This window comes from Periplaneta americana, chromosome 11 (genome assembly GCF_040183065.1).
Source record: "Periplaneta americana isolate PAMFEO1 chromosome 11, P.americana_PAMFEO1_priV1, whole genome shotgun sequence".
In the NCBI taxonomy this organism is placed as follows: Eukaryota; Metazoa; Arthropoda; class Insecta; order Blattodea; family Blattidae; genus Periplaneta; species Periplaneta americana.
In genome coordinates, this window is record NC_091127.1 from 164,341,901 (window position 1) to 164,365,481 (window position 23,581).

General features: G+C 34.4%; 1 protein-coding gene and 4 non-coding genes across 8 annotated transcripts in view; 4 read left to right on the forward strand and 1 right to left on the reverse strand.

Annotated features, from left to right (window-relative positions):
- The window catches only part of LOC138709568 (zinc finger protein OZF-like), a 72,439-nt gene that overhangs the window by 14,807 nt on the left and 34,051 nt on the right, over positions 1-23,581 (forward strand). For 2 of the 4 annotated variants that reach the window (XM_069840429.1, XM_069840428.1), the window contains exons 2-6: positions 3,762-3,879; positions 5,486-5,654; positions 9,185-9,451; positions 14,354-14,457; positions 16,241-18,066. In XM_069840429.1, the coding sequence (XP_069696530.1) occupies positions 5,508-5,654; positions 9,185-9,451; positions 14,354-14,457; positions 16,241-17,165 (1,443 nt within the window). In that variant the 5' untranslated portion in view covers positions 3,762-3,879; positions 5,486-5,507 and the 3' untranslated portion in view covers positions 17,166-18,066. Of the gene's footprint in view, positions 1-3,761; positions 3,880-5,485; positions 5,655-9,184; positions 9,452-14,353; positions 14,458-16,240; positions 18,067-23,581 lie in introns of those variants that run through there. The other 2 variants (XM_069840431.1, XM_069840430.1) reach the window with 1 other exon arrangement.
- On the reverse strand, positions 11,284-11,355 carry TRNAS-GGA (transfer RNA serine (anticodon GGA)). The gene has a single exon. It is a non-coding gene; the product is annotated as a tRNA-Ser (tRNA).
- Positions 11,943-12,014, forward strand: TRNAS-GGA (transfer RNA serine (anticodon GGA)). Its single transcript has one exon. It is a non-coding gene; the product is annotated as a tRNA-Ser (tRNA).
- TRNAS-GGA (transfer RNA serine (anticodon GGA)) lies at positions 12,325-12,396 on the forward strand. Its single transcript has one exon. It is a non-coding gene; the product is annotated as a tRNA-Ser (tRNA).
- TRNAS-GGA (transfer RNA serine (anticodon GGA)) lies at positions 12,707-12,778 on the forward strand. Its single transcript has one exon. It is a non-coding gene; the product is annotated as a tRNA-Ser (tRNA).

The window sequence follows — 23,581 nt, forward strand, 5'->3', positions numbered from 1 at the left end:
GGTTTACATTACCTTAAGACAGAAGAGCAGTTAGTGTTATTTTTTGGTATTTCTCCAGAAAAACTACACTGAAAGAAGCATAACCTAATTATTTATTTTTTATTGTCTTCTATGATGTGTATACAGTGATAAACACTGGTTTCAGCTCAAGAGGGCTAGATATAGCTATTATAGCCTTCTTGTTTTAACTAGCAGCCACAAAAACTTTCAACATAAAAATCGTATGATACTTCTCTGTATCTCTGTACTATATTATAATGCACTGTTTTAACACTCCCCACTTGTCACCAATATAACACTCGAGAGGTCCAGGAACAATATTAGGGAAATGGAACATTTCCGTAGTAATTCGCCCAATACCTCTGCTATGTTATGATTAGGGCTAGGATTTTGATGACCTATAAAAGCTAAATTAGTACAAAAATCTACAAGAATAAAAATATATAATACACTAGCATTACCCACCCTTCTATACGGAAGCGAGATTTGGACATTAAAGAAAAAAGACATGAACAGAATCAAAGCAACGGAAATGAAATTTTTCAGGAGAACAGCAGGATATACTCTTTTAGACCGAAAAAGGAATTAAGAAATTTTAGAACAATTAGAAGTAGAGTCAGTAGAAGAAAAAATCACCAGATACAAATTCAATTGGCTAGATCATGTAAGAAGAATGGAAAATTCAAGAATCCCAAAAATTATGATGCAATATAAACCTAGAGGACATCGTCGACCAGGAAGACCGTTAAGAAGACTGCTAGATGGGGCCGAAACAGGTCTACAGAGGCCTAATTCGTGAAGGATGATGATGATGATGATGATAAATCATGAAATAATGTCCTAAAAACATTGCATTTATGACCTAAAAATCTTTCAAAAATGCCCTTAAAAATACCCTAAAAATTGTTCTTACATAATTGGCTTAGTAGGAAAAGAGGTTTTGTACTACTTGATATTTAGACTAGTGAAATGAAATGAAATGATTAGCCTAAAAATGTCCCGTTAAGGGCAAAGGCCTCCTCCTATAGAGGGAGAGCTCTATTTGTCTCACGCAGTGAGCTACTCCACGTAAGAGATGTTTACAACCTTGGAATTGTTCACCTGGTTCACATTCTGCATTGTTGGATATTGTTCGCTTGTTTCTGTGGCACTGGTTTTAGTCGCTGTTCACTTGTCTTCTTAGGTTTTTCCAGTCTTCCCTATTTCTTGCTCTAGACTCTAGACTAGTAATTAAATTAAATTCTAGGCCTACAAGTAGTACCAACATTTAAGTCTATTTAATTTTACATAATTTTTTCTAAGTAGTACACTTTAATTAATTATTTTACCTGATGTGGTTTCCATGTAGTCCATCACAAAGCCACTCTTATCCGGAATTAGCAGGCATAGAGGAGTCTATATTGAAGGGGTGGTTGGAGTGTACTACGTTAAAATGGCAATATTTGTGTAGAAAAACGATTAAAATATTATACAAAATAATGGGTATTAGCCATAGGCGTAGCTTGATCGTTTAAGGCACTTGCCTGCCGACCCGGAGTTGCACTCGGTTGCGGGTTCAACTTCTGCTTAGGCAGATTTCTGGTTGGGTTTTTTCCGAGGTTTTTCCCAACTGTAAGACAAATGTCAGGTAATCTATGGCGAATCCTCGACCTCATCTCGCCAAATATCATATTGCTATCACCAAATTCATCAACCCTAAATAACCTTGTAGTTTATACAGCGTCGTTAAATAACCAAGTAAAAAAATAATGGGCATTAATGGACAAAATAGCTATGTAGACAAATATCAAAGGAAATAAACATTATTTTATATTAATAATGGAGATTTATGGCCACAATTAAATGGAAATTCCTCAGAAATGTCCGAATAAAACAAAAGATGCTCTTATGAGTTGAAACAGGCAAAAAATGCAAAAAAAAAAAAAATGCCCTAACAAATATGTCTTAAAACACTCAGTTTATCACATAACATATAAATACTAAAGCAGCTATGTTTCTGATTTACTAAAAAGAGATGCAATTTCATCTAGTTATGATGTTAGTGGAAAGAAAAGGGAGCTTCCCTAGAAGAACTACACTAAAGAAGTATTGGTCATGCAAGTGTTTTATACATATGGATTCCTGTATGTCTTTGAACTTGAGACGGCTTAAATATATTATTAATTATTAATTTAGAAATTTTGTATGTCATATTTTCGTCATTTACATAAGATGAATTGTACCCTAGATAATGAAATGTATTATTAACTCGTTCAGTTAATTTATTATTTATGATTTTGCATGAGATTGGGTCTTGCTCTCAAAATACTATTATTTTGGTTATTCAGTGGAAATTTGCAGTTTGTTGCAAATCATACAGAGCTCTTTTAAATCATTCTCTGATTTAGCAATAAGAACTTGGTCGTCTGCAAAGAGTAATGTAATGTAATCCCAGGTTAGCTCAGTATTTAAAGTAACATTCAGATGTTTTGTATGTAACAATATATTATGGCAGCGGCGGCGAAAATGTAATCGTGCGCCGAGCCACTGTGTAACCTGCAACGTGCATAGCACCTATGGAGGGAGGCGGACACCCGAAGGGGAAGTGAAGCAACTGTCTGACTTATTAACGGTTTTTCATTTTCCTTACGTCAAGCACTCAAATATAATTTTATACAGTACAAGGCTACAAACTAATGTTTAGTACGTGTAACGAAGAAAGAAATGAACAATATCACAACCTAAAATTAACTGTCTTCAGAATGTCTCTGCGACAAAGTATCAGAATCAGGAATTATGTCACTTACTGCCAGTCGTAGTTGATCACGAAGGTATTTGTCTGTCAGTCGTTATCTAAATTTGGTTTTTACTATTTTAATTGTTGAAAATAATTTTTCACAAACGTAAGTTGTAGCGAACATGGTTCAACAGAGCAAGCGAAAGAACGAAGCTTCGGATATTTATTTTTTGTCAAAGATTTGAAAGTTCAACATTTGTTAAGGCCTTACATCTAGCTTTCATTTGACATCACATAGTAAATCAGTGAATTCAAATTGAAGAGCTAACCGCATTATTCGTATATCTGCTGAAAAAGGATCGACGTACAGAGATGATGATGATGATGATGATGATGATGATGATGATGATGATGATGATGATGATGATAACGATAACAACAACAATAACACTTAACCTTTTAATGTTTCATCAGTAACACGTAGTATAATGCTGTTTTATGTTATATAACCGTTTCCTCGTAATACTTGTGAACAAATCATGCATTTAATATTCTCATCATATTGACAGAAAAAAATGCGTCCTCCCATCCTACTTGGAACTTTCGTACATGGTTTCGAGAGAGACATATGCCACTCGCAGGTCAGAGACAAATACAAATGGAACGGAGTTTGACTCCAGTGAGTGAGAGGGTGGGGGTTGGCGGAGGTTAGAAGCAAGCAAATCACTGCGAGTCACAATGTCTCGCGAGTCACATTCTCGCCACAGCTGTATTATGGCAACCGAACTCCCATGTTAGGAGATACTGGTAACAAGGGGTGAATAAGACGAAGTAAAATGGTACTAAGTTATGAAAAAATGTCATTTTTATCACTTACGAATAAAGTTCAATTTTTATGTTCCACATGCCTCCTTTTAAGATGTGTAGTGGCCTCAGAGACATTTCCTTTGTTTACCTCCCCTCTTTTTGTTTTCTTCACTGAGTTATTTTGATGCATGAAAATTAACGATATTTAATTTAATATTGGCCTATATGTTTCTTCCAGACACATCTGTAATGATTGTCAAAAGTGTGTAATCCTCCCTTCAGACTGAAATATTTCCGAAGACAACTCTAGCAGGTGACAAACAGGTGCTGAAAAGAATATAATCTCAGAAATACAGGTAATAGTACATTCTTCTATAATAGAATTGTGTGTTAAATAATTGATTAAATGGCGATCTTACTCGTGTTAATTATGTAAGCATGTGCAGCTTACAGCTGTTTCAGACACACACAGGATCGTGTCCTCATTCAGAAAACAGAAATACAACATAGCATACAGAACAGAAAACACACTACAAAGACACCTCAACACACAACACAAACAAATAAATACAACCACACAGGCGTATACAAACTCACATACAATAGTTGCGACAGTTTCTACATTGGACAGACAGGCAGATCATTCCAAACTCGATACAAAGAACACATTAAAGCAATAACCAGAGGACACAATACATCTACATATGCCGAACACATAACTAATGCTAACCACACATACAATAACATAAATACAGAAATGGAAATCCTACACATACAACCCAAAAACCAAAAACTCAACACACTAAAACAATATGAAATATACAGACACACCAAAACACACCCTAATCAAATTCTCAACATACAGATCAATTTCAGAACACACACACTATTTGACACCACATTTCAACACTTTTCAACAATCGAACGCATCCACACAACAGGCAGCGAAGTTCGAGATGATGCCGAGATCTAGTAGGCTCTGAGGATGGTGTTAAGAAGCACCGAAACAGCTGTAAGCTGCACATGCTTACACAATTAACACGAGTAAGATCGCCATTTAATCAATTATTTATATTCAAGTTTCAAATGATGTTTACATAATATCTGAGGGTTATAATTTTGAGATGCTAAAGAAGAAATTCATGGTTTTTTATTTAATCCTCTAATATTTTGATGAAAAATAGTGAAGTTACTGTGTTTAGAATATTCGTTGAGATCCCGGGTTTGATTCCCGGTTAGAGCACAGGAATTTTTCCTTAAAGGGAATTATTCCTGTGTTCGTCCATGGTCTGGAATTTAGGTTAAGTTTAGATTTAAGACCTCTCCTGGCACCGCATTATCATAATCATCCTATCACATCATCGGGGTAATGTAACTCTGCCTTCCAGGCGCCCCAACCTCAGAAGTGGGTTACAATTAAGCCACGGCCAGGAGAGAAGACCAGAAATGTCGAAAAGACAACCTGGTGGCATTGGATAGATAATAAAAAAAAAAAAAATTCAAGTGTTAAAAGTAATGTACGAAAGATTCAACATGGAGAATTGTGTTAGTATAGAACTACAGTGTTATTTTAGTTAATTGTTGGTATGTGTTGGAGTTGTGACAGTTGTGATGCTGAACATTCTGTCATGTCCTAATTCCACAAAAATTTTCAAAATTCTACTAGATACCAGTTTATGGGACATAGAATGTGCTGCTTGAGGTGTTACATATCTCACTCTATAAAATTATAGGAATTTTGTCTTATAACTTGTCAAGAACTTGTATAAAATTGAACTTCTTAATCAAGTAGTCAGTTTGTCTACATGCAAGTGGAGATATTTCCAGCAATTTAGAGGAAGAATATAAGTGTTCTTCAGATATGACATATTATACATCTCATGCTGATCTGATCTCTGGGATATAGAACGTAAAAAATTTCGATTTCATTTTTGATAAGTTCTAATAGAAATTTTCTTACAGGTTTTTCCCACAAGACGTCAAAATGGAAATAGAGGTGTCAGAAAACTGCGAGCTAAGTTGTCAGTTACAGCATGATTGCAAGACTGCCTTGAAGGAACTCATACCAAATGTGACTTGCTATCAGGAGCAGGACGTTAAGAGAAATGTAGATAATGCAGTGTCCAATGCGGTATGTAAAATTTTCGAGATCATTTTCCTTCTTCATTTCTAATCGAAAGGGTAAATTTAATTGACTTTACTGATTAAAATTTATCCATCTATTGTAGATACCTAATTTTATGTGCTAAGGGTAGTTTTGATTCTGTCCATTTCTGACAATCATATACAGGGTGTTTCAGAATTACTTTGACAAACCTTGGGGGCATGTTCCTTACACAAAAACAAGAAAAAAAGTTCATATAAACATATGTCCGAAAATCCTTAGTTTTTTAGTTATTAATGAAAGAACGTTAATCAATTCAGAAACTCATAACTAGGGCTAGGATTTTGATGACCTATAAATCATAAAAAAATGTCCTAAAAACAATGCATTTATGACCTAAAAATCTTTCAAAAATGCCCTAAAAATTGATCTTACATTCTAAAATTGGCTTAGTAGGAAAAGGAGTTTTGTGCTACTTAATATTTAGACTAGTAATTAAATTAAATTCTAGTACCAACATTTAAGTTTATTTAATTTTACATAATTTTTTCTAAGTGGTACACTTTAATTAATTATTTTACCTGATGCAGTTTCCATGTAGCCCACCACAAGGCCACTCTTATACGGAATTAGCAGGTATAGAGGAGTCTATATTGAAGGGATGGTTGGACTGCTCCATTACATGGGTGTACTACGTTAAAAGGGCAATAGTTGTGTAGAAAAACTATTAAAATATTATACAAAATAATGGGTATTAGCCACCGGTGTAGCTTGGTCGGCTAAGGTGCTTGCCCGCCGATCCGGAGTTGCGCTCGGGCGCGGGTTCGATTCCCACTGGGGCCGATTATCTGGTTGGGTTTTTCCGAGGTTTTTCCCAACCGTAAGGCAAATGTCAGGTAATCTATGGCGAGTCCTCGGTCTCATCTCGCCAAATATCATATCACTATCACCAACTCCATCGACGCTAAATAACCTCATAGTTGGTACAGCGTAGTTAAATAACCAAGGAAAAAAATAAAGGGTATTAATGGACAAAATATATAGACAAAATATGAAAGGAAATAAACATTATTTTATATTAATAATGGGGATTAGTGGCCAAAATTAAATTAAAAATGCCTCAAAAATATCCGAATAACACAAAAGATGCTCTTATGAGTTGAAACAGGCAAAAAATGCAAAAAAAATGCCCTAACAAATATGTCTTAAAACACTCAGTTTATCACATAACATATAAATACTAAAGCGGCTATGTTTCTGGCTTACTAGAAAAAAGATGCAATTTCATCAAAATCCTAGCCCTACTCATAACAAATGTTCAAAATGTTCTCCTCTTGCTTTCACACACACATGCACTTGTCGGATCATGGAGTCCTTGGCAACACATAGCCATCTAGGACAAATGGGTGCATCAGCAGACTTGTATCAATAACATAATTCAATTATCTAACAAAATGAATATTATTATCGGTTACAAACTTAAGTTGAGTTGTTGGATTGTACCTCAATGTAAACTTTCACGTTATGTGTTTCTGAATTTTCTTAAAATATATGAGCAAAGGAATTATTTGTTTAGAATCTGACGTGGATACATGTGTTTGCCAAAAGACCAGAATAATTTACAATCGCAAATATGTTCTTACATTTGTAATCCACTCTAAAAACATACGGTATATATTGCTACACAGAAAAAAGTAACAATTACATCCAAACACTCCAGACATCACAGCTAAACTTAACAGGAAGGTACTGAAAATTTCACACTATTAGCATTGAAACGTGATGACGTAATAATCCACAGTGGATTACAAATGTATGCCGTGCCAGTACTAGAGGGTTAAAGATCAGTGGAGGGCAACAGCTTCCTGAGTCGTGTTCATGCAATCTTAACACAAGGAGTGGAATATAATGTATATATTTTGTTGGAGTGTCAGTGATTGTAATTAGAGATTTAAATCATTTGCCACCAGTCATGAATTCTCCTATTTATAGTACTCCAAAAAATTTGCAACCTGAATGTTTTTAATTAATTTAATGCACCATGGAATAAATTATGTGTATTTATGATCTGAGATTATGCCACAGAAAGAGGAGATATTTTTATTGGAACATTAAATCTTTCTGTTGGAAATCTATACTAATAATAAATCTGTAGCCGAAATTTTTCTGGTAATTTTCGATTTTCCAAAAATAATTGGTCCTAACATGTATAATTAACCACCCTGAAACCGAAAATCGCTTTTTGGAAATTTTTGTCTGTCTGTCTGTATGTTTGTTACCTTTTCACGCGATAATGGCTGAACGGATTTCGATGAAAATTGGAATATAAATTAAGTTCGTTGTAACTTAGATTTTAGGCTATATGGCATTCAAAATACATTATTTAAAAGGGGGGTTATAAGGGGGCCTGAATTAAATAAATCGAAATATCTCGCTTATTATTGATTTTTGTGAAAAATGTTTCATAACAAAAGTTTCTTTAACAATAATTTGCGATAAGTTTTATTCCTTGAAAAATTTTTATAGGACTGATATTTAATGAGATAAATGAGTTTTAAAATTAAAATAACTGCCATCTAAGGCCGTGTAATGAATTAAAAAACAAATGACTTCGTCTATAAGGGGCCTTGGACACAACAATCGAAAGCTATGAAACATAGCCTACAGACAATGTTTCTGTGTTTGTATGAAGTAATATCGGAAGCTAAATTAACCGACTTGTATAATTAATTATTATTTCACCATTGGAAAGTGTAGTTTCTCTAGATGGACATAATGCTATAATGTTATTACATTATATTATATTATAATATAATATAATATAATATAATATAATATAATATAATATGTAATTTAATATTATATAATATAATTTAAGTTATTTGAAGGGTTCACAACCATAGTGGGCCAAGCGCCATTTACTGAATACGTAGAAAACAAGAGTTAAAATTAAGTTATTACCATAATTCAATGGAAACCTATAACAAGTAAAATAAAATATACACATTAAATCTAAATGATGTCAATCTTCATTAAACTATGGTTGCATGTAATAAAAATTAAAAAATAGGTTAAAGGAATTGTCATTGCACCAAATGAGTGTCTCTGGACCAAAATGACCGCATTTTAATTATTTAAATACGATTTAAATTAAGTAACATATTAAACGATTTATCCTTCTATCAGACACGAATGTTCCCTGGATCAAATGTCCTATTTTAATTATGTAATTACTTTATATTTATTTCTAACAGGTGCAGCGGAGCGCACGGGTACGGCTAGTATGGGAATATAATTAAAATTGTAAATTCATTTGTTTCGGATCTTCATTGTTTTGGAATGAACAAAATGTATAATGAGAACATGTATGTAATTTTGTTGACACTGTTTAGTTTCTCTTGTTAAATTTAATGTTTTGTTACTGCAACATTTTATTTTCACGTGAAAATAAAGCAATACACTTTGATTTCAGAGAACTCTTACATCTTATGAAGAAAATTATTTACATTTTTGACATTGTATTTCATATAATTACATGGTTTTCATTGCCATTTCAGGACTGTTTTAGTGAGGCGATTGGAATACATTCTATAAAACAAGAACCAATTACTTCTTTCGATGAATGTAATGAGAATGACCACAAACAAAGCACTTTAACACACATGTGCTCTCAGTCCTTCTTCAAAGAAAACTCAGAACTCAATACATTTGAACAAAAAGTAAAATCCGAGATGCTGCTGGAAGATTCTAAGTCAATATTGAAGGAACTAGTGCCTTTGGCTCCTAACAATAATATGTTAAGAGAGTATGGACATTCTCCAGATGTAAGTATGTTGTTGTTGTTGTTGTTGCTGCTGCTGCTGTTGTTGTTGTTGTTGTTGTTGTTGTTGTTGTTAGACAAAGTGGGTCATGTCACGTGTCTGTGGTATTGGAATATTCCCCGATATTATATGGACATGAAGTATTCTTTTTCCTGTGGCGCAACTTTGAAAGTGGCTTTTCATATGACTTGGGTCGTTTTTCCATTTCATGCTGTAGGCACATAATATAGTGTTCACTAATGGTAGCATCAGCTCCTTTTGCACTGATAGTGGAAGACATAAAGCACTTTTTCTACTTGTCATTCAAATATTTTCAAGTACCTTGAATACATTTCATAATTCCAGAAAGAATTGGATATTTTAGAAAATAATTCCAAATATAATAAATGTTGTTGTTGTTTTCTAATGCTAGGCATTTGACTATAAAGTCATTTGACCTCTTGCACTCCAATATTTTTCAAAGATATTATCATGGCCAGCCACTGAAGCACAGATTTTGAGGTGTTCCAAATCCATTTCTTAGTTTGAGTTGCACAATGGGCAGTTAGGGGACTGATATATTCCAATTCTATGCAGGTCTTTGGCCAAACAATCATGGCCTGTTGCCAATCTAAATGCAGCTACAGACGATTTTCGTGGTAAATCGGGAATTAACTGTGAATTATGATGCAGAGAGTTCCATTTTTTCCCTTGAGATTGTGTGAAGTCTAAGTATGTAGATTTAATAAATCTTTCCACAGAGTAATACGTAGATTTAGTAACAGGTCTGTAAGTAGCAGTGCTGCCCTTCTTTGCTAAAGCATCCGCATTCTCATTTCCCAGGATTCCACAATGGGATGGTATCCATTGGAATACAATTCTTTTATTGAGTGATGATAATTGAGAGAGCATTTTAGTTATTTCTGCTGTTTGAGATGAAGGTGTGTGTTTAGAGACTATTGATAGAATAGTTGCTTTGGAGTCTGACAATATAAATATAATATAACAATATATAATAAATGTTTGGGCATCAAAAATCAAGTTTTCAAACCATCTTTAAGGCAAAACTCATACATTTCCATCTTGAATCACAGCTAGTGAAATGAAAATCATGAGGCAAGCAACAGGATCCCAAGTGGGATCTTATAAAAAAAATGAAGATATATTGAAATCTCTTAAAACTGAACCAGTCCTGTGATACATCTGTAAAGACCAGAGAAACAAGCAAGAACACCTAAAGAGAATGATTAATACACGGATTCCTAAGGCCCGTAACACACTTGAAGAGTTTTGCTAGCGAGAAATGTGTTGCGAGAAAGAGGCGAAGAGCCTTCCTCCACACACTTGGCGAGTTCTCGCTATCACAGATCACACCTCGCTATGATCATCTATGCACTGCCTTCATGCAGAAAGCATTTATCTGATTATAGTAATCACTCTTTGTGGGAAATATTATAGGTTATGTATTTACGTATATTGTCGTACCGTACTTAAATATATAACCTGTAAATATATTGTCGTACTTTACAAACTACGTATGAACGTTATGTTGAATCTGAGTATTCAGATGATGAGGAAATGGAGTTACATGAACATATTTTGTTAATGAAAAGAAAAAGTAGACCTAAAATTAAAGTTAGAAATATGTGAAAATCACATTGTATCTTACGAAAATAAGGGCGAGTTTTGGACACAGGTTTCAATTTGAATGATGATACGTTTAGGTGTTATTTCAGATTGAATGGACCACAGTTTTTTGCCATTTGTGATATGATAGAGGACTCTTTACGTAATTTTAATCAGAATAAAGCAAACTATTAAGATGATGAGAGAGAGATGGAACGGAGAAAAATTCTCTCCGGCGCCGGGATTTGAACCCGGGTTTTCAGCTCTCCGTGCTGATGCTTTAACCACTAAGCCACGCCGGATACAATCCCGACACCGTTGAGAATCGTCTCAGATTAAGCTCCATCTCTTGGGTTCCCTCTAGTGGCCGCCCTCTACACTACGTCATAGATGTCTATGCACGCAGGACCGAAGTCCATACATGTGTAGAGGTGCACTCAGATGAGTGACTGGTTGGCCGGGGTCCGACGGTATGGGCGCCGTCTTTAAATCACAAAGTGATTTATTACGCATATCATATTTATTTTGATGTACCGAAGTACATATGATATTTCCATGCAGATATTCCCGGCGCCGGAGAGAATTTTTCTCCGTTCCATCTCTCTCTCATCATCTGAGAAAGCAGAATATCTGCATGGAAATATCATATGTACTTCGGTACATCAAAATAAATATGATATGCGTAATAAATCACTTTGTGATTTAAAGACGGCGCCCATACCGTCGGACCCCGGCCAACCAGTCACTCATCTGAGTGCACCTCTACACATGTATGGACTTCGGTCCTGCGTGCATAGACATCTATGACGTAGTGTAGAGGGCGGCCACTAGAGGGAACCCAAGAGATGGAGCTTAATCTGAGACGATTCTCAACGGTGTCGGGATTGTATCCGGCGTGGCTTAGTGGTTAAAGCATCAGCACGGAGAGCTGAAAACCCGGGTTCAAATCCCGGCGCCGGAGAGAATTTTTCTCCGTTCCATCTCTCTCTCATCATCTGAGAAAGCAGAATATCTGCATGGAAATATCATATGTACTTCGGTACATCAAAATAAATATGATATGCGTAATAAATCACTTTGTGATTTAAAGACGGCGCCCATACCGTCGGACCCCGGCCAACCAGTCACTCATCTGAGTGCACCTCTACACATGTATGGACTTCGGTCCTGCGTGCATAGACATCTATGACGTAGTGTAGAGGGCGGCCACTAGAGGGAACCCAAGAGATGGAGCTTAATCTGAGACGATTCTCAACGGTGTCGGGATTGTATCCGGCGTGGCTTAGTGGTTAAAGCATCAGCACGGAGAGCTGAAAACCCGGGTTCAAATCCCGGCGCCGGAGAGAATTTTTCTCCGTTCCATCTCTCTCTCATCATCTGAGAAAGCAGAACATCTGCATGGAAATATCATATGTACTTCGGTACATCAAAATAAATATGATATGCGTAATAAATCACTTTGTGATTTAAAGACGGCGCCCATACCGTCGGACCCCGGCCAACCAGTCACTCATCTGAGTGCACCTCTACACATGTATGGACTTCGGTCCTGCGTGCATAGACATCTATGACGTAGTGTAGAGGGCGGCCACTAGAGGGAACCCAAGAGATGGAGCTTAATCTGAGACGATTCTCAACGGTGTCGGGATTGTATCCGGCGTGGCTTAGTGGTTAAAGCATCAGCACGGAGAGCTGAAAACCCGGGTTCAAATCCCGGCGCCGGAGAGAATTTTTCTCCGTTCCATCTCTCTCTCATCATCTGAGAAAGCAGAATATCTGCATGGAAATATCATATGTACTTCGGTACATCAAAATAAATAAACTATTAAGATATATAGATACATTATTTCAAATGTTTAATTAATACTATTAAATCTCATCAAAATAAAATATAGCCCTATTTATTTTCAGATAATCTGATAGGTATTTGTCTCCAGATTTCTTCTTTAAGTTTCGTGCTTTAATAGTTTTCATCCCATGTATAATATAAATAGGCCTACGGGTGACATCGTACAAGTTCGATAAGTTTCTGACTGCAATTATCAGCCATTTTTCCTCATTTTCAAATAAAAACAATAGAATTCATTGCCACCTGTGATATCTTTTTCTACATTCAATCGTCATGAAGAGTATAAATGTCAAACATCTTTGATAAATGTGTCAAGAAAATTTGCTGAGCTACTGATTCCAGCGAGAAACTCGCCTCAAGCGAGAATCTCTTCCAGTGTGTGGAAGTCCATTTGAATCCATGTTATCAATTTTTTAATTTTCTCGCAACACATTTCTCGCAGGCGAAAACTCTGCAAGTGTCTTACGGGCCTAAAGCAATTATCTGTCATGGCAAAAAATCAGTCACTCATGAAAAGATGGCTCGAAAATTCATATCTTTGTTTGGACTGCAACAGTTCTCATAAGGACTGAAACTGCCAGGGAGAAGAAGAAGTTTCTGTATTTTCACTTTTAAAAGAAAGATTTACTTAGTTACTATTTACTGCTAGATGTTACCTAAGAACTACTTTTCTTTCGAGATAAATCAATTTCGATATACCGAATATTTGTCTTCGTCATCTATGTTTTCAGACATAGAAGCATGGGTCTTCAGTGGACATCTGTATTTGTGTATTTTTTTCAGTGTATCACTATAATAATTGTTATTTTTATTTCTTTAATAGCAAGAATATCAATAACTAGAACTTACAGTATAAGCTTTCAGCAAATGCTTTCTTGTTATGTGTATGATGTTTAATGTGTCTGAAACAAAGTTCTGCGCAGTCTATAAAATGTATACTTATGCATGTCAGTTTGGAGTCAGGTTAAACCTTGGACTCCCAATGTCATCCATGATTCTTACAGATCTATATTAGAAGGATGGCTGCATGGAAGCAGACAATGTATGCCATTTGCTATACCACGAATTTGGAGAAAATCTTCAAATCACCACAATGATTGCTACTTTTGTCAATAAAATTGCATTACTTGCATTCTCATCTAGAATTTTTTCGGCCAGATGTGGGAGATATGAGCAAATTTTTTTTTTTATTATCAAAGTTTCAGAGAAAACTTAGAGATTTAGTATTAGCATTTTTGGCCTTATTCTTTTTCTACTTCATTATCAAGAATTGAATATCTCTTGGTATTTTTTGGACGAATTAAAAAGAACACGCATCATCTTGTGTGCTAATTGATATCAAATGCTGTATTTGCTTGTTATTTCAGTTAATAAATTCCGTAATTTACACATCACTTATATGTTTTGGACTCTTTACAGAAATTGAATAGGCATGTATTGTCGTATTTCAGGTTCAAGTAAAGGAAGAACACGCATTTCACTCATCTGAAAATAGTGCAGAACGAAGTTACCATGATGAGGAAAATTGCAGAAACAGAAGTGTTGTGTGTGATATGTAAGTCCTAACAAAAGTATTTCTTTAAAAGATGTCTCCATTATAAAAATATTTATTTGATGTCCCAGTGTTTCACTTCTTTTGGTTACATCATTACTTATTTTTTATTTATCTTTGAGTGAACATAACCTTATTCTTATGTTAATTACCTTGGAATAAAGGTGTGTCTCTGAATATCTACAAGTGTTACAAAAGTTGCATTGTCAGTTCTGTACTAATTTAATTTGTACATATTTTCCTAATACTTTTCGAAACTTTGTTCATTTCCCTTCATGACATCTGAAAGCTTCATTGCCTTGTTCATGTGTAGATTAGATTTTTTTCATTAAATCTTATGTTGTGCTTAATATTGTTCATTAATTTTAAATCGTATTTTTCTTTCCAAGCCTCTGAGGACAGATTGAAGGCAAGTACATTATCACATTTCCACATTTTACTGAATGTACAGGGTTTTCTATAATTAGATACCTTATTTCATATTTTTGATATCATCAAGGAACCTTTGGAGAACCACAGTCAAATTGTTGAATTACCTCGTAAAACTGGTGTTGCCATCAGAGGTCTGCATCGGACGTTTTCGCTCGAGCGCCAAGTAGTTCATAGCATAATCCGATAGGTAGCGCACATGCATGATGGGTAAAATTGTCACGAGCGATAAATCCTCGAACGTTATAAGCCGAGTGTTAGACATTCGTTCTTGTTACAGTGATGAACTGTGTAGTAACATCATAGATGTTTATCATTTCAATTCTTTGCAGTGTTTAACTAACCTCTCCATAGTACAACTACAAAACTTGCTTTAAAATGTAATATAAATGTTGTAGGTAATTTTTTTTTTTTTTTTTTTCCACACAGGAGTGATTTTATTTTTGCCACATCTGATAGATGTTATTGGATGTAAATGTAATTATTATAAACGGAGAACAGAATCACGATAATGCAAGAACTGTATCAAATTTTCTAGTAATAATAATAATAATAATAATAATCTCTAATAATTAGTGTATCAATCTTTGCGTCTGTAACAGTTGTACTGCATGATTATTCGTTTTATTATATTTTCTGTGACGTTATCTCTGTACTAATATTGTTATTAATCTACTGCTATATCAATAATATTTTGTAAAACGTTTCTACATTGTCACAGTATATAGGCAGAACACTATGTATGGACCTATCATTTATATATGCTGTAAATCAAATATTGAATAATTATTAATTAGCAATAATAACTGTATATCGAAGTTTTTTATTTATAACTTCATGTTCCTGTTTTGGTACGTTCCATTGACTGTTCCAATAAACGTTTGTCATAAACGCAGAAAATAAAGCCTTAGTTTTACCGTGTGAGCAAAACATATGTGTATCTTATCTGTCGCCTTCCATACAAGATAAGACATGTCGGTGAGATGACCTTGTACTGTGCTTCTATTTATTACGAGCGTATCACGATCGATCGTATCTCACTCGAGGGTGCGACACTCGACCGAGTTCAAGCGAGTGATTTAACTCCAATGCAGCAGTCTGATACTTATACAATATATATATATACAGTAGAAATATTGTATATATTGTATATTAGACTAAGTATCAGTTGACTGAAAATATTTCGAACTTTTGTCGATTCTATAAAAGCTGTGTTTATGTAGCAAAACTTTTAATAGTAAAGTTTTCATACATCAGAATATTTGTCATATTTACTGTACTTAGACTCTTTCCTAATGTTGAATGCTGTTTCATATTCATGACTTCATTGTTTGTTTTTTTTTTTCTAATTCAACAGCTCTCAGGAAGAAATTACTAACGATTCTAACACTTCTGGAACCCAACATCTCTCAAGACTTAAGAAAATACGGAGGAGAAACAATAAACAAGAAATCAACAATTCTTCCATTGGCATAGTAAGTAGGACTTCAGGTAACACAAACACTTCTAGAACTGAAGACGAAAACCGAGAGTCTTTTCAGTGTGATACTTGCGGTAGGAGTTATGTTCAAAAATGTCATCTTCTCAGACACATGAATGTTCATACAAATAAAAAATCTTACGTTTGTGATGTATGTGGTTTGAGTTTTACAAGAAAAGATTCTGTTCGGAAACATAAGGTTACACATTCTTCAATAGATAATGTGGTCAAATCATCATCTGCAGCAGAGAAAGTAAAAATTTTTGTATGTGATATTTGTGGTAAGAAATTTTTAGATCGAAGTTACCTGAAAAGACATAGCGTTATCCATGGAAATGGTAAGCAATATCTCTGTGACAAATGCGGAGAAACGTTTACTCAGTTAGGCGACCTGAGAAGACATATCTCAGTTCATACTGGTCGACAATTGCAAGTGTGTGATACCTGTGGAAAGTCATTCCAGAAACGCATGAGTCTCTTGAGACATCAAGTACATCACAATAAGGACAAGTTGCTGTATTGTAATTTCTGTGAAAGAGGTTTCACTCGCAAAGATTGTCTTCAGTCGCACATGATTCGGCATATGCCAGAGAAGCCATTTGTTTGTAAAACTTGTGGGAAGGGTTTTGCAAAGTACGTAACTCTTCAGTCCCATATTTTCGCTCATAATGGACAACAACCATTTAGCTGTGTCGACTGTGAGAAGTGTTTTACGTCTGCTGCAAGTCTTAGAAGCCACAGAAATCAAATCCACTCTTTGCAGAAATATGTCAGAAAGTCAACAGGAAAGTCTTCTCACTAACCACTGCTATGGCTGTCTCATGTAGACACAATTATTGACATGTTAATGCAATTAATTGCTTCTTATTTAAGATTACATAATAATCGATCCTTTTTGAAGAATCTCAAATATTTTATTTGATCACTGTTGCATTGCTGGTTCTTATAGAGAATGTGCATGCCTAGGAGATCACACTTCCCATTGCTCGTGTAGATATTGATGTAAAGACAATTCTGTAGATTTTTTTATGCTCGACCATGCCGAAATGTAGTAATTATACACCTGGTAGCAGCCCTTTAATGCACCTCATTAAAGTACAAAATGTCATTCTTGTGTGACTGCCTTATTGTCAAATAGTTAAAAGTGCACGTGTGAATTACAATATATTTATATATCAGCCAATCCATTTGTAACGGATTCTACATGTTCACACCTTAAATCCCTTTTCTTCTAAAAAATAATTCAGTTTTACGAAATATTTTATAATTCTCTGATTATATGGAAGCCAAACATTCATTCTGAAAAATGTTGTTTTACATTTCTTAGTTATAAAGGAGACTGACTGTTTTTAGCTGCTGTAACGGATGCTACCGCCTCTCTGTTAAATTCATGACTTACCATTATTCTCACTGAAAGTTCAGGTTCTAGGATGAGGTTAACAAATTCATCTCTTTCTTGTTTATATATTAAGAATTGCACTTCATTTCTTTACAAGAATTTTTTAGAAATGATAAAAAGGTAATTTATTAATGAATTTTATACAGTGTAACGGATTCTACATTCAATTGTAACGGATTCTACAAGTCACTTTGATAAGTAGCTATGGATCTTTTATGAAGTATAAGATAGTAAAAAATTAATTTTTGAAGTGTAGTAATTTAATATTTACTATTTGAAATTAAATAAATGAACTTACTTACTTACTTACTTACAAATGGCTTTTAAGGAACCCGAAGGTTCATTGCCGCCCTCACATAAGCCCGCCAGCGGTCCCTATCCTGTGCAAGATTAATCCAGTCTCTATCATCATACCCCACCTCCCTCAAATCCATTTTAATATTATCCTCCCATTTACGTCTCGGCCTCCCTAAAGGTCTTTTTCCCTCCGGTCTCCCAACTAACACTCTATATGCATTTCTGGATTCGCCCATACGTGCTACATGCCCTGCCCATCTCAAACGTCTCGATTTTATGTTCCTAATTATGTCAGGTGAAGAATACAATGCATGCAGTTCTGTGTTGTGTAACTTTCTCCATTCTCCTGTAACTTCATCCCGCTTAGCCCCAAATATTTTCCTTAGCACCTTATTCTCAAACACCCTGAACCTATGTTCCTCTCTCAGAGTGAGAGTCCAAGTTTCACAACCATACAGAAGAACCGGTAATATAACTGTTTTATAAATTCTAACTTTCAGATTTTTCGACAGCAGACTGGATGATAAGAGCTTCTCAACCGAATAATAACACGCATTTCCCATATTTATTCTTCGTTTAATTTCCTCCCGAGTGTCATTTATATTTGTTACTGTTGCTCCCAGATATTTGAATTCTTCCACCTCTTCGAAGGATAAATCTCCAATTTTTATATTTCCATTTCGTACAATATTCTGGTCACGAGACATAATCATATACTTTGTCTTTTCGGGATTTACTTCCAAACCGATCGCTCTACTTGCTTGAAGTAAAATTTCCGTGTTTTCCCTAATCGTTTGTGTATTTTCTCCTAACATATTCACGTCATCCGCATAGACAAGAAGCTGATGTAACCCGTTCAATTCCAAACCCTGCCTGTTATCCTGAACTTTCCTAATGGCATATTCTAGAGCGAAGTTAAAAAGTAAAGGTGATAGTGCATCTCCCTGCTTTAGCCCGCAGTGAATTGGAAAAGCATCAGATAGAAACTGACCTATACGGACTCTGCTGTATGTTTCACTGAGACACATTTTAATTAATCGAACTAGTTTCTTGGGAATACCAAATTCAATAAGAATATCATATAATACTTCCCTCTTAACCGAGTCATAAGCCTTTTTGAAATCTATGAATAACTGATGTACTGTGCCCTTATACTCCCATTTTTTCTCCATTATCTGTCGAATACAAAAAATCTGATCAATAGTCGATCTATTACGCCGAAAACCGCACTGATGATCCCCAATAATTTCATCTACGTACGGAGTTAATCTTCTCAAAAGAATATTGGACAAAATTTTGTACGACGTATTAAATAAATGAACTCTGACAATAAATTAAATTATAAAGTTTAAAGGAAAAATGTATAGGAAAACAATGTAATACTGTTGGTTAGATATAGCATACACTAAAAAGAGTTTTATTTTTGTGTACAAAGAATTATTAGCTGTTTTTAGTCTCATTAATACTTTCAAGGTTACTTCTCATTATAACATTAACATCGTTGAGAAACTCTTACATTTAAGCTGTGCTGTTGAGTCCTGAAATCAAATGTTGGGAATATTTCTACAATTTCTCCGAAAAAAAAAAGTACTTATCACTTAAATTTGTTATAAACTTATACCATACACTAAAAATATCTTTAATTTATATTTACAGTCTCATTAATATTTACAAGTTTATTTCTCATTAACATTAACGTCTTTGTGAAACTCGTGCATTACTGTATGTCCTTGAGTCTTGAAATCAGGAGTTGGCAATATCTCACCACAACATATCACTTCCTCATTTGGGAGCCATACACAGCATGTCCTTTTCTTTGAAGGACTCAGTGGTAGGCCTGAGTACATTTTGTACTTTTTTTACAGCTTTTCTTAAAGTGCTGGTACATTGGTAAGACCCAAAAGCCTTTTCTGGTTTTGACCCATCTATTGTCTTATTTTCTTCTGCTTTCTTTTTTCTATATTTCCTCATTGCTTCTCTCTTTGCCCGTTTTAGCATATTATCCAATATTCTATCTGACTGATGCCTTACCTTTAATTGGTCCCTTTTACTTTAATCCCCCTAATGACAATAAAGTGGTGAATATTAGGACTTTTACTGTGGATATTTCATTCCCTATTAAAAATGTTTGATTAATAAATGAAATTTGATGTGATCTAACGATTGTAATGATTGTTAAAGTTAGTATTGAATAGATTAGAAAGTAAATGAATAATATATTTTCTCCAATATTTATAGCTACTAATATTCACCCTATATGATTAATTGAAGAATATGTCAAAATTTTTCGGATTGAAAATTGGTTTAATCCACCAATATTTCTATCTCGATCTTTCTTCAGATATTCAGTCCATTTTTTTTATCTTCTTTCTTCTTAGCCCTAAATTTCAGCTTAGCCATACGATTATTGTATTTACTGTGATCTGCCATGATTCTGTAGAAAATTAGGCCTAAAATCGTAAAAAAAGAAAACAGGTTGTCATGTAGAATCCGTTACAGTCCATTATGTTTTTAATTCACTTTAGAAATGCAAAAATATATGTAAAGGCAATGTTGGAACTGTATAATTACTTTCATGAGCTGTGGTTTTGTTTCTAATAATACTTACAATGTTATAGTAAAAAAAGACAATTTTCATGTAACGGATGCTACATTGGTTAACTGAATTTCAAATAAGATTTAAATATAATTTGGTACATACCTTGAAAATGTAACAATCAGTTCAAGAAACTACAATCTTTATGCCATGCTTTAAAACAAAAATGGCTGATATCAGCTGATAAGATTGAATGCTATAGGCTGCCCAACCCACATATTTTGGAATCAGTGTTGGGTACATGAAAAGTACCTACAAGAAAGATGCCTAAAACTTCTTTTACCTCTATAAAATTGAGGAAATCAAGGTGGAACCTTAAAATTTAATGTGTTTTAAACTATTTGTAGTATGAAATAATACTTCTTTCTAAATTTTATATTTTTAACTACAATTCCCACTTTTCGTAGAATGACTGATATATGTCTCAAAATCTGTGCTTCAGTGGCTGGTCATGATAATATCTTTGAAAAATATTGGAGTGTAAGAGGTCAAATGACTTTATTGTCAAATGGCTGCCATTAGAAAACAACAATATATATATATATATATATATATATATATATATATATATATATATATATATATATGTTTGCAAGTCTTCACAAGTAAAATAATAAAAAATAAAATAATGAACTACATATTGTAAAATGTGAAGAGATACAATTATGGTCTTACTAATAAAAACTCTATATATAGACGTTTAACTGTCTTATACTTATACAATGAGTAGCTCGTTTATAAGTCGTGTGTAAATTCCTTACTAATAATCACTACATACGTCGTGTATAACAGTACAACTGTCACACAGCTACGTCATAGTTTCGTCATTACTTCGTTACAAAAGGTAATAGAATATCTGAGGTTCTCTACTGGATCCGGTAGAGCGCTCTCGTGTGGCGTGTTAAATATTGATAGTACAACTGGCTCTAATCGATTACCACACTACATTTTGGTCAAAGAGTACAAGCTACAGCAATATTATTCTAATAAATCTATGATCTTTGGTTTGTTCTTCTGTGGTTACAAGGTAACCATCATCATAAAATGACAGTCGATATAAACAGCTGTTAGAGGGGCGGCCATTTTTTCGCTATATAGAACGCTTAAACAAGGGGTTTCGTGTATATAACTACTGCAAAGCAATTCCCATTGTATAGTTACAGCCTGTTTATACGTCCATAGCATATTCACGGTTATATTAGTAACGTTTTCTGTCTCAACTCTGCATAAGTCTCGTATAAAAACTATACATGGTTTATTAGTAAGACTGTTACAGTATTTGAATTATATTAGCGAATTTGTTTATGTTTATGTTCACTAATATAATTCAAATACTGTAATTGCATCTCTTCACATTTTACAATATGCAGTTCATTATTTTATTTTTTATTATTTTACTTGTGAAGACTTGCAAACACACACACATATATATATATATATATATATATATATATGTTGTGCGACCGTCACTTGGGTCGCACTGATTGCTAGCCGGATGGCTACTGCGTTCAAATTCTGCTCTTTCTCGTCAGGATTTCTCACACCACCATTGTACACAACAATGGAAAACTACTTTGCGGGAATAACTGGAGCTCTCAGGATACTACAGGATACTATAGGAAACTACATGACTACTAAACTAAGTCTGTAATGATTGCGTTATTGTAACACTACTTGATTTATTCTATATTTACAAAAATATACAAAGTTACTTACAGGGAACGTTCTCCTCTACCGACGCCATCTTCAGTGGGCTATCTTGTCTCACTATCTCTACCAACTAACCAACTGCCTGCCGCGTCTCCTTTCCAACACTTTTTATGTTTCGGTACCCGTTTCCTGCCCGGGATACCGACCACGCCATCCACCAGGTGAGATGGTCTTAAAACACTTTTGATTTCACGTACTTACAAATATCGTCTTAATCAATCATTTCTTACATTTAATTTTAATTTGTGCATTATAGTGACAAGTCACTATAATGAGATTACACGCAAGAAAAGAGTCCGAACAATGCTTGATATAATTTAACCAATTAAAATGGATGCTTTATCCTACTGGACCAATGGGATTGGGCCAGCAACGATCTGATGCGTAAGAATACTTTCGTTGTAGGCAGTGATTTTACCATACACCCGACAAGACTGTCTATACCGCTGGCTAAGCATCTCAAGACCGTGTATTCCGTATTCCGCTGACACTGTTCCTGTTTCAAATTTAATACCCCACAGGAAATCATGCTACAGGGCGTTCTTTAGCCCTGGGGCATAACATATATATATATATATATATATTGTAATTGACACGTGCACTTTTAACTATTTGACAATAAGGGCATTCACACAAGAATGACATTTTGTATCCTAAATATGTTGGTTTTTAGCATGTTTTTTATTACTCTGTATGCTATTTAATATGTATTGTATTTGTAGAGACTAACGATATTGCTAGAATGAATTTCGTATCTGATGATGTTGGCATAATCCAACGAAACCGTTCATTCGATTTTTAAAACATGTAACGTAAAGGTTTTGTACCTTACATATATTGCAGTAAAGTCAGTATTCCTAATATATATTACATATAATATTCCTAATATATATTACATATATAATAAATATATATAAAATAAATATTCCTAATATATATTACAGACTTTTCTGAAAATCAAAATGAATTGCAAAATTCCTTACTAATTTCATCCATTTTATTTGCTAGTCTCTGCGCAGCGTTCTCAACTCTATCTATTGCTTTTACTAAAGCGTTACGGGGTTTCGTCGTTATCCTAGGAAAAATAGATGTGAACATGAATTTTGGGGTGTTAACAAAGCCTTTTATGTGCCTAATTTCTGTTTGAATGTGAGCCAGTACCTGCTTGTACTCTTCTATCTCGAGGTCCATAACTATCGTCCACTTGTCACCTGAG